Raw genomic sequence first — 12,841 nt, forward strand, 5'->3', positions numbered from 1 at the left:
GAATATGGCTACAATAAACAATAAGCAGACGCGGACAATTGTCTTGGGGTAATACCGAAGGAATTAACTCCCCAGCGCACCGGCCAACCTCTCAGAAAATGCAGACGGATGCCCTAGAGTTGGGGAGCCAATCAAGAGGAAGCCAATGCGATGAATGGGTAGAATCCTGAGAATTTTCGACGGACAGATCCACGCAATGACGACCTACTGCAATGCTACGATAACAGTATGCCCCTTGAACGACGGGTTTACATGGCACGACTGCATGTACTGTGATGCAAGAAATGCCCAGAGCTCATGTACTTTTCGTATCAAAGTCTCTGGAGCTAGGAGGAACAACTCCGTATGCGGGACTATTATGTAAGCGCAGCGACTACTCTACTGCAGCCAGAACAAGCAGGTAAGAGAAAACATAAGCATCCAGGTTTCTCTCCATCTTGTAAGCCGCAAAATAAAAACAAATGGCTGATCATAAGACCAAAAGACATATTTATTAACTCATCACAACGACGGACTGAGCAAAACAGTAAGCATCTCGCATACAGTGTGTAATTGACTGCATAATATCTGTCTGCTATTTCGTCGCCAAGGTTCAACATTTTGTGCACAAACTGTGGATCCGTTATCACGTACTTAACAAGTCAAAACTGCTGACCATTAAGCAGCATATTATTGATAGACAGGTGGAATAGACAGGTGAATTAGAGAAAACCAACGGAAGAATGCTCATTAATAACTAACGAAGAGCCGAAAAAAGTGTTAAGCGACAGTAGGAACTATTCCTCTCCGGGACCAGATACTATTTTTGATGGAAGATGATTCCTTCAATGCATCAACATCTGCCCCGAATTTCCACCTCATAGCTAAAGTTAAAAGAGCCTATTCCGGCATGGTTAGCGGAAGGACGTGCAATACTCCTTAAAAAGATGGGAAACTTAGCTGATCGGAAGAATTACAAGCTAATCATTTATCTAAACATACTGTATTAGATCTTCACAGCTACCCTAAATGATAGGGCTGTTCGGAAAATCGGACCTGTGTGGCAAGAAATGTACGAACAACGCGGAAGAAAGGCGTAGCAGGATGCCGACAGAATCTGCTTATTGAGAGATATGTCTGCAAAGATGCAGCATGCTACTAGCGCTACCTATCTTCGGCTCGGATTGATTACCGGAAAGCGTGCGATTCAACCTTACATACACTTTCCATCTGTTGGAAAGCAAGGTTCATCCGCACATCGGGAGGTGGATAAAGAAATTGATGCTGCTTTGGAAGACCAAATTTACTATCTCATCAGGAAAACATCATGTGACAACTAACAACGTCATATTTTAGAGAGGTATCTTTTCGGCTGACAATATGAGCCCTCTCCTCTTTTGCCTCACATTATTGTCACTATCTCTCTTTCTTCGCCATTCCAAAGGGTACTTTAGCGGCAAACCTGGAAATCGAATGCGTAAGTTCACTAATGTATTTTATATGGATGAACTTAAGATATATGCTAAAAATAGCAAGCAAATAAACCTATTTATAGGGATTGCTTAGGAATAATCTCAGGAGATTGGAATGAAGTTTGGATTAGAAAAATTCGCTAAGGTTCATTTAAAGTAAGAAAAACTTAATGACATCCCCTAAGAGCCTGAGCTCGTCGATAGAATCGCTACACGACACCTTGGCACTCGATGAATACTTGACCTTAACTTTAATATCAGAGGTCAGCAAAATGCATCAAATCTTATCTTGTATTTCTCGACCATTGTTTCTGCTGCGTATACGAGTTGTGAACTAGTTCTCCTTGATTTCGAGAAACGAGCCATGTTTGTTACAAAATTTCCGGCAACAGCTAACAGAAACATCTTAGCCAAGGAGAATAAAAAGAATTAAAAGTGCAGAGAAGTTATAAGGGAGTTGCTATGACTATATCCGGAATTTACTGTTAAGAAAATCGTCCTTATCATCAGCGCTCTTGAAGATGCCAAGCTTTTACTGGTTAATAGTCTAAAAAACATCATTAGTGTCAATGAAATGCTAAAACATTTGCGGCAAAAATGCAGAAGGCGCTCGTCTTTGGGTTGCTCTATGTATTCAGGATGCAAGAGATTTTTGCGGGATCATCGTATTGAGTCCCTCACAGACTATAAACACCTATCTCACGATCATGAGACGTGGCTATAAGTGTAGTTTATTGCGGTTCTGCTGGAAGCTGGTCTCACTTTGAAATGACGGTTGCTCCCAGTAGGACAATACAGTGGATATTCAACCCTTTTTTAAATTTTATATACATTTTATATACATTTATATACATTTTATATACCTATGCAACCCCTTGCACTACCTGATAATACAGACAAAAAGAACAAAAAAGTTATCTAGCAAAAAGTTGTGTGAAGCTTAGTTTGAGCACAAAAAAGCTTAAAAGTTGAACCTAATCAATCAATGAGGAGCCACCTTTAACTATAACTTGTACGTACCTCGAGCTTTATGATAGTGTTAACGTATAAGTGGTGGCTAAAGCAATCTCCTCATTGGTTGATTAGGCCCAACTTTCGAGAACTTTTGTGCTCAAAAGCATAGCGAAAGGGGTTATATAGGTGGTAAGACACCCTATATACATATACATATACAAGGCTGGACGAACCCATTCCCTAACTGCTCGTGGGAAACACAATGACACGTCCAAACCACCCAAAAATTTTAGCTGCGGTTCAAAACGATCGAACGCGCAGAGTACCCGACATTGGTTTGGCAAACAGTGCCGATCGCTCTAGAGTTCGTGGATAAGTGCGCGAAGCGTTTCCCCAGCCACTACTTGAGCAAGCTACAAAAGAAGATGAGGGAGCGACGTTCAGACTAACCGCGGGAATCAGGCACCTTCTGAGAGATGATATTGATTACAGGACAAGGTGTAACATTAACATACAGGTTGCTCCTAAGCCCCAAGATTTCGCTGAAATGGATGCATCCGTTCGTGAAGATACCTCAGACGAGTCGGACCTCTGGACCATCAATTTTTCAGCTTATTGTGCTGTGAGAGCTATGGCTGATTCAAATCAAAGGCTAAAACCAACCAAATGAAAGGCTTGAAAGTTCACCTAAGAACTGACGATCTTCAGTCAAACACGGAAAAAGTCAAAGCTGCTGACAATCAGGCAACATATTGTTGACAAAATACAAGTGTTATCTGACGGAAGCAGAAAAATGCAGAAGAGGTTGAGATGGATCAAGGATTATCAACAGTTTTTTGATGACCCATCGCGCCCTTGAAGCGTTCCCCCTCTTTCTGTCAAAAATCCACCTAAGCCCAACGAGGTAAACACATCCTGGAGAGAGGTATACAAGATCCGAAAAGACTGAAATTGAAATATGACCCAGATTATGTCATTCGCTAAAATGAGTTTTGAGACAACCTTATAACATCTGAGGAGGAAGGCTCATCGCACACTGCTGAATAGATAAGAAAAGTACTTAGGGGTACGAAGAACATTTTCGCTGCAGGACCAGTTGGAATTAAGAACTTCTGGTAGAAAAAGTTTTCTTCTGAACACCATTATCTGACCCGCATATTTACTTCATATTTAAAGTCGAGAACGTCCATTTCGCAATGGCTGGTATTAGAACGCACTATACTACTGAGCAAAAGCAACTTGTCCAAACTAGAGAATTACAGGCCAATAACTTATTTAAATACACTGTTAATGGCCCGGATTGACTACCGGAAAGCTTTTGATTTAACCTCTCATAGAATTATCATCTGTCTGTTGAAAAGCTTGAAGGTTCATCCGCACACAGTGAGATGCATAGAGAGATTTAAAGACTAGTTGAAGACTTTTGAAGACTAGATTCACTATCTAGTCTGGAAAATATCGCGTGAAAACGAAGAACATCACCTTCCAGAGGAGCGTCTTTCAGGGCTACACCATAAACCCTCTGCTTTTTTGCGTCACACTTCTGCCTCTATATTTCGCACCACAAAATTCTTCTGGATACCTGTGTGGTGTCACTAATCATCACAATCGCAAGGTTACCCTTGTCTTTTATATTAGACATCTTGACACTTGACAGTCCTGTATATATCTGGGCGTGCCTCAAGGCTGCATTCAGGACGTAACTTCAGTAAAAGAATCTTCGAAGCAGATAATTACATCTTCTTGGACAGACGCGGATTTCTAAATCACCAGTATTTTCATAACCGAATTGTGGCAAGTATAACTTACATAGTTTCAAATTGCAGAGATCTACTACTATAAAATTTTCAGGAATCACGAGATGAATGGCAAAGTAGTATTCCTCTACAAAGTCGCGGAACAGCCTGCCGAGACGCTTGCCCTGAATTTTAATATCATAAATGAAGAAAGTGCATTACTTCATCTAGATGCTTCACTTCTTAAAGACGAAGTAAAAAAGCAGACCTTAAAAAATTCAGATACTTTGAAAAGGAAATGCACGAAAACTGTCATAGAAATGTAGAAGAATGGCCTTTGTCAAAAGAGCAAACTTTTGCATTTCAGATCATCAGGGCTTAATTCAGGTGCAGAACGTTTCATGGAACGCTGAGTACGTAGATCACATACTATCTAGGTGTCCCTCCCACGCATCAATTCGCCATAAAGATTGACTATATCATATCTGGCAGGAATTTCACCGCCAATGTACGAAAGTTCGCGCGCTAACTCCGAACCCGTTATCACACACTTCACAAGTCAAAGCTGCTGACCATCAGGCAGTATATTGTTGAGAGAATACGGATACTGTTCGAAGCTAAGAGAAGTCTAGAACGGAGAGAGAGGTGGGTTAGAGAAAATCAACACTTTCTCTCTGACCCATCTCGACTCTTCCAAAGTCTATGCAGCATATACTGGAGGAGAACTCAGAAAACATAAATAGCTTTAAGGAGCTGTGTGATGCCCTCATAACACCTGATAAAGAATGCCCATCCACCACTACCGAGGAGGTAAAAAAAGTATTAAGAAGGATGAAGAACTATTCCGCTCCAGGACCAGATGGTATTAAGACCTTCTGCTGGAAGAAGTCTCCTTCAACCCATCAGTATTTGGCCCGTATTTTCACCTCATATTTAAAGTCGGAAGAGGCATTTCCGAAGTGGTTGGTAAAAGGGCGCACAATACTTCTGTCGAAAATATGCAACTTAGCTGACCCGAAGAATTACAGGCTAATCACTTGTCTGAACACACTGTACAAGATATTCACAGCTATTCTAAATGATAGGATTGTTCAAGCAATTAAATTTGTGTAGCTTGAAATTTATAAGCAACGCAGCTCAAAGCTTAAAGGTTAATCTGCAAATCTTGAGGTGCATAAAGAGATTGATGCCGCCTTGGAAAACCAGATTTATTATCTTATCTGGAGAAAATCGTGTGAAAACTAACAAGGTCATCTTTCTGATAGGTATCTTTTAGAACAAGACCATGAGCCTACTCCTCGTATTATTGCCACTATATATAGCGCTTCGCCATTCCGACAGGTACTTTTGCAGCAAACCTGCAGATCGAAAGTACAAGCTCACGCATATATTTTACATGGACGATCTTAAGATCTATGCTACAAACAAAGAGCAACTACATCAAGCTCTAGGGATTGTCGAACGATATACTAAAGAAATAAGAATGGTATTCGGGTTAGAGGAATGCGCCATGGTTTATTTAAAGCGAGGAAAACTTAATGCCGTCCCTGAAGACCATGAGCTCGTTGATAAAAACGCTATACGATACCTTTGCGCTGGAGAGACTTATACATACCTGGGCGTGCCACAGAGCCGCAATCACAATGTAACATCTACAAAGGATACTGTCCGAAGCAGATACAAAGGTCACATCCGGCAGATTTGGTTTTCCGAAATGTTGCGGAGCAACAAAGTATCTGCAACGAACGTGCTTGCCGAGTGATTACATGGACGAAGAACGAGCTCACATGCCTTGATACCGGGACACGAAAGATTATGTACATGAACAAAAGCATCCATCTTAAGTCTTCTGTTCCGCGACTCTACATCTCACGCCTTCAAGGTGATCGCGGAATATTGAATCTTGAATATCTTCACAACAAAATTATCATGGGTACAGTACATAGAGTCGCAAATGAAAGAGGCCCTCTTCTTAAAATGGTCAGGATGCACGAAGAAGTTTGCAACGGAGCAATTCTGTACACAGCAGCAAAGGAATCTGTTGAAACACTCGGACTTCACTTCAATATTAGGGATGAGAAAAATGCATCAAATCACAAGATAAAAACTTCCGTGAACAGCTCCTCGATTAGAGGATGCACGGCATCTTCCGCAGAAATGTGGAGGACCAGTCAATATCATGTGAGCTAATTTTTGCTTTTCTTAAATCACCCGGATTGAAGTGTGGCACGGAGGGTTTCATTTTGGCATGTCAATACAGTGTCATTTCCACCTTAGCATACCGTCGCCACATTTTGAGCCAAGATATTCCCGATGATAGATGCAGGATGTGCCATGCACACCCCGAGCATTTAGCACAAATACTATTTAGTTGTCGAACTCATGCGGGAACGACCTACATGCAAAGGCAGAATGCGCCACTAAGAGTGCTTTATTAACATCTCTGTCACTCTTACGGCATTAACCTTAATATCGCTCCTCTAAATGCTCCTAGGGAATTAGAGTCAATTGTCGAGAATGAGAAGTGCCGCATATACTGGCACTTTATATTTTCGACAATTATTTCTGTTGCACACTTGAGACCTGACATGGTTCTTTTTGCCCTTGAGAAGCGAACCATGTTCGTTATCGAATTTTCGGCACAAGCTGACAAAAACATCATAGCCAAGGAGAATGCAAAGGAAGAGAGGTATAAGGGTCCTCATAAGGGAGTTGCGACGATTGTACCCGGAATATTCTGTTAAAGTAATCGTCCTTATCATCGGCTCTCTTGGAGGTGCCAAGCTTTCACTGGTTAATAGCCTGAAAAGCATCCCTGCGTGTCAACAATATGCTAACACACTTGCAGGAATAATGCAAAAGGGGGTTTTTCTTGGGTCGCGACGTGTACTCAGGGTGTACGAGACTTTTGCCGGATCGTCGTATTGATTCCGTTACAGACTGTAACCACCTATCTCAAGGTCGTGAGACGTAGTTATGGCTGAAATTTTCCCGCGCTTTAGCTGGGATCTGGTGCAGTTTTGCAGATTAGTGCATTTTCAATTTCTCAGAAAACATTTTTAAAATTATTTTTACTCAATTAGGTATTTGGAATATTGAAGGTCATTTTTTTAAATACGAAATATCGTTATAAAATTTCTTCGTATTGCTGTGCCCATAATACTATTTTCTCGGCTATATCCCAGATTACCATCGGACTCTTGTAAAGATCAATATTATAATGCCAAAATCTTAAAACCAATAGCTTCTTCGCGTGTCTTTCTCTAGAGTTCGGTTCTTGTATTGTTCGTAAGAGTTCGGTGTTTTGTCAACTCTAAAAAAACAAACTTTAGTCTTTTGTGCCCTTAGTTTCATTCAGATATTAATTTAATTCTACTATAATTTTAATATAATATCTGTAATATAAATTTTATTACAGAGTTAAAATCGTATTTAAATGGTTAATGCGAGGATTCAGTGGTCACTTACCCCCTGAACAACTATTATACCTATGGGATTTGATTTTGGGATACGATTCGTTAGAAATAATTCCATTGCTTGCTGTAACGATATTAAGTTTTAGGAAAGAAAATTTAATGCAAGTCAGCAATTTACACAATGTTGAGGTATAATATATCTTATATTCATATTGTACATCACAAGTAGAATATATTTGTGATTTTAGTGTTCGTAGCCTACTTTTTTTGATTCACTTGTATCATTTTCAGGCTGTTCTGTCGGATCTTTCTTCTCTTAAAGTGATGCCTTTGCTTCAATTGGTCCTTTTAAAAGAGTGATTCAGTCTACGCGGATAAACGAGAAGTTAACAACATATGAGATCTCTTTCTTAATCATCCTCTTTGTCGACTGAAAGAAGTGTTTATTATGAACTATATATGAACAATCTTTTTCAATTTTTTCACGTTAAATAAAATGCATATCTCTCAAAAAATTTGCGTGTACGCAAAAAAGGAAAAGCCTGTGCGCACGTGTGCCACATGCTATTTTTTTCAACAACCGTGGGAGAAAAATATTTTACACGTTTTTATACTTTTCCAAAAAAACGTTATTCTGATATGATGGTTTTCAGCTAAATTTGGCTACGATGTCTGTGATTGGCTAGAGCGCCCCACAGTGGGGATTGGTCTAAGCTGATTGGCCAATCAAGTATTTTTCTAAAAATTCGAGAGGAAGGAAAGCCAAATAGGATTGGTGTATTTCGATTGCTTCTCTATGTTACCTTGGAAGGATATTGTGTGTTTTTGCAATGACTGTTATTTTGTCAAATAAAATGTTATGTCCTGTTTCGATATGATGTTCAGCTAGTAGTGATTGCGCAAAATGTTGAAGCCTGACTTTACTCTCATGTTACTGTATACGCGCGGGATGCGCGAGGTTTGAAGTTGTCACTCAGGCGAGCACTCAGGCTTAAACAAAAAAAAGTGAAGCGGGCTATAATTTGTATTTGTATTTATTAAATAAAAGTCCCTAGGACTAAATAGCCCTCTAAGGAACAGGGGAATACAAGGCCATTACTAATTTATACAAGCACTGATCGGTAATATACTTAATTAGTCTTATAACTAAATCTATAAACTAACTAAAATAAATAGAGTCTACCTCATAATTTGTAAAAGATTAGGTAGGAATTTAATACTTAGTAATGAACATTGAGTGATTAATTAGAAGCTCTTATGTGAATTAAAGTAGAAATTAAGGGGGTAAGTCTGTGTGCATAAAAAATTAAAATTGAGCAAACTTCATAAAAGCAGAAGGAAATTTGAAGATAAAATTTCGGAGAATTAAGTTTGAGCGTTTACCAGTGAGTAATTTCAAGACTTGCGTTAGAAATATTGTACAAATATTTGAAAAAGAGATTGAAAAAGTTTAAATAGATACTCAGGAGCTTTGTTTTGAAAAATAGTGTGGAGCAAATTACCCATAAGGAATTTTCTTCCCTTGGCAACATTAAGCAAACCAGCATTATGTCGGTATGGAGTCATGTTAACAACCGTAGTCAAAATAAGGCAAGATTAAACTCTTAGCCAGAAGTATCCAAGTGGAGGTGGGTAAAGAGTCCTTATTCCTATATAATTGATGTAAAATTCTGTATGTTTTCCTCGAGATGCTCTCTACCTGCTCCTTCCATGACAAGGTACGGTTAAGAAAATATCCCAGATCTTTAACAATTTCCTAGAAAGGGATAATGAGACTCTTAGTACAAAATTGCCTGAGTTTTGCCCGGGTTAAGAGTGAGTCCATTCTTTCAGGCCCAGAGAATAACGTGATCGATATCGTCCTGGACTAGAACAAGTAATCTACACTAGCGGTCAAAAGTTTGCGTTCACTTAGAAAAATCGTTTTTTTTTTGTATTTCTCGCTTTAATTATACCAGAGCTAAAAAAGTGTCTCTTTAAAAGGTTGATTGTTTTCGAAATTCTGTCTAAAATAAGCCCAGGGTGAAGCCTATTTGTCTAGTTTTTAAGTAGATATTGCAAGAATAGTGTAAATTTCAATGTTTTGTTAAATTTGCAGTAGCTTCCCAAATAGTCAACGATTTTTAATGTTCTTGGGCTTATTTTGAAGCTTTTTCTCACGGTATCACAATGGCTCACGAGTATGAATCGAAAAAAAAAATTTCGAATTACAAGAACTTGAAGTAGTAATGAAAAAGTTGGATAAATTTGAAAACATCTTATCTGTGGGCATCTTATCGGTCCCGATAAGTAAATTTTGAAATCGTCAGCATATTTGTGGTAGCTACAATGTTGAAATTCGCTTCCAAGATCAGATGTGAAAAAATTGAAGAGAAGGGGTGCCAGAATGGAACTCTGAGGAACCCCACTCTCGACCTCCCACCAGTCAGAAATCCCACCACTACTATTAATAATTCTGTAAGACCTATTATTAAAATAGGATTGGAACTATTTGAAGACAGAACTTGACACGTTAAAAGATTTTAATTTTTGTAGGAGTAACTTATAGTTAACCATATCAAAAGCCTTCGAAAAATCAAACAGGACAACAATCCTGATTTCCCTATTATCCATTACTAATTTAAGATCCGTCGTTAATTCAAGGGAAGGAGTAAGAGTGCAATGTTTCGCCCGAAAATCCGATTTCATCGGGTAATGGCCCTAGATGTTTAGGAATATCAGGAAAGATACCGACCTGTAGAAAAGCATTATATTTATGCAAAAGAAAAGGAAAGATAATTGGAAGGACAAGTTTAGTCATTTTGATTGATAATCCATCAGATCCTATGGCGTTTGATTTGATTTCAATTATTTTTTCCAAAAGTATTTCAGATGTGATGTCCTGGAAAAAAGAAGTCAGAATCATTAAATGTTGAATTAATAGGGGTAGTGGAAAATAATGATGATAAGTCTGGAACTGTGAACGGAAAAAAGTCTTTAAACGGTCATTAGGCGGAAAATTACTATATATAGATTCGTCTTTGGGCGGGATTAGGTTTAAACTTCTAAAAAGATGCCAAATATCATCTTTTTTGTCTCTATGTGCAATCTCGTTATAATTGTATTGATTAAACGCATCTCTAATCTTAGTTTGAACTGAGTTTCTGAGTTGACGAAATTCAGCTAATATTATGCTGCTTTTTGTACTTTTTGCAAGTCGGCACTTGCAATCACGTTCCCTCATCAGATTTTTTTATTTCAGGTGTGATCCAGGGGGCAGCTTTATTGAAATTTTTAGGTACGTGTAACGGTGAAAATTTATTGAATTCGGAGACTAGATAATTACTAAGAGTGTCAGTTTTATTATTTATATCTGTATCTAGTAATATTTTTCCCCATTCATACGTCATTATGTGTGCGTGGAATTCTTGTTCATCAATATCAGAGAAATTCCGCACCAGCCTTTGGGTTGGTATTGAATTTAAATTATAGAAGGTTTTCAAGGTAATGTTAATCAAGTCGTGGTTAGAGAGATAAGGTATGGCATGTTGTTCGTGGGAAACAAACTTATCAATATTGTCTACAATCATTAAGTCAATACGAGTACTGGAACGATCAGTATGGTGAGTGGAATCGTGAGGTACAATCGAGAGCCCCGAAGAGTACACCAAAGATGTAAGATATTTAGTATGTTTGGAAGTGAGATTAAAGTTAATATTAAAATCTCCAGTAAGGATAATGCTGTTAAATTTAGGAATAAGTGAGAAAATTACTGATTCAAGCTCTGAACCATAAGAGGCATTAAGTGGTTTATAAATTACTCCCACTAAAATACTATCAGAAGATGACTTAACTTCAACAAAGAGAAATTCAGTCGTGGGATAAGTTGCTACTGGATTTACTTCAACCACAGTCCCACTTAAACTGTTATGCAGAAAAAGACAAACTCCTCCTCCACCCCTTCTCTCGTCTCTATCTCTTCGAAAGAACGGATGGTTGTCAGTTGCAACCAGGCTGAAAAAATGTTTAAATTCTAGAAAATTTGCCAGGAGAGAGTGGGCGTTAACATGGCAAATGCTTAAGGTATCCATTGATGTATAAAGAGAAACACTGCAATGTTAATACGATGCATAAAAAAATAGTTAATGTGTAGAGTTGGCGCAACGCTGAATTAGCATAGTAATAAATATACATTAAAGCGTTAAATTGAGATCGATAACCATTCGGAGGCACAGCACATAATATGGCCAGCATGCAGTTAATTACCATATGAAAGGAAATATAACTTAATATGTACAAACAAAATGCTGTATATTTACTATAAGTGTTTAAGCTCTCAAAAATAACGCAAGAAAATTTAAATACTTTTCTATACAAATAAACAAGATTTATGGAGGATACAGAGTGAAAATGAGTGAAATACATGTAGTTAGGTAGGAGTAGCACTTGAGAAAAAATAGTGCTAAAGTTATTCGGAGAAAAGTTAAAACTCCCTCTACAGATAGTAGGTTTGCAAGATGTATTCTCTGCGAACCGTCCTTCTTACGGCAAAAAATTCTTCTACCAGAAATACAAAGATATTTGATTTTCTTGATTCTTAAGAGACCGAGAGCAATAGCCTCGATTTTCCGGTTGAGTAGAGTTAAAGCCTCGCGAAAGTAAATAAAGCGTTTCTCATTTTCGGTCCACCTCAAATTTGAGGTAGAATAATCCCTTTTGCCTTTATGTCTCTCGATCATTTAATCGCAGAGATCCTGACGGTTGAATTTGACTACAATGATTGGTGGGATAGTATGATGAGTGAGTGATGGTGCTTTGATAATACGGTAAATGTTGACGTCATCCTTAACAAGAGGTACAGAAAGAGCCCTGGCAATCGACTCTACGTTGGTCATAAGGTCCTCGTTTGCCTTCATTGAAAGACCATGTATTTCAAGGGCCTTTTACTTCCTTCTTAACGAGGTGAATTTTCTCAATTTGCACGAGACTGCAGAAGGGATTCACTTTGGACGTCCGAGACCACTTGACGTAAAAGTTCAACGAGACCCGGAGGTAGAGCAGGTAGATTGACAGGGCCATAAACACTTTTACAACATACTAATTCGAAGCACAAAAAAACTGAGACATTCAAGAAATCATAAAAGACTGAAGCGGAGCAAATCGACACATCCAAAATCAGTGCTATAAAAGAGTTTTGCTGTAATTGGTTAAAATGCGTCTTCTGGAACCAAATTCATAATCTTCTTCCTGAACAATTCAACAATTTAGTTTCAAAATAATTTATAAATAAAATGAATAGAATAAA

The 12,841-nt window shown here is 38.4% G+C and overlaps 1 protein-coding gene across 1 annotated transcript; it reads left to right on the top strand.

Annotated features, from left to right (window-relative positions):
- The first annotated feature begins 7,571 nt into the window (after positions 1–7,571).
- On the top strand, positions 7,572–8,285 carry LOC117170276 (TBC1 domain family member 19-like). The gene is made up of 2 exons (XM_033356943.1): positions 7,572–7,746; positions 7,849–8,285. The coding sequence occupies exons 1-2, from the start codon at positions 7,585–7,587 to the stop codon at positions 7,915–7,917; spliced, it is 231 nt and encodes a 76-aa protein (XP_033212834.1). The 5' UTR covers positions 7,572–7,584; the 3' UTR covers positions 7,918–8,285.
- The last annotated feature ends 4,556 nt before the right edge of the window (positions 8,286–12,841 follow it).

Source organism: Belonocnema kinseyi, chromosome 3, assembly GCF_010883055.1.
Source record: "Belonocnema kinseyi isolate 2016_QV_RU_SX_M_011 chromosome 3, B_treatae_v1, whole genome shotgun sequence".
In the NCBI taxonomy this organism is placed as follows: Eukaryota; Metazoa; Arthropoda; class Insecta; order Hymenoptera; family Cynipidae; genus Belonocnema; species Belonocnema kinseyi.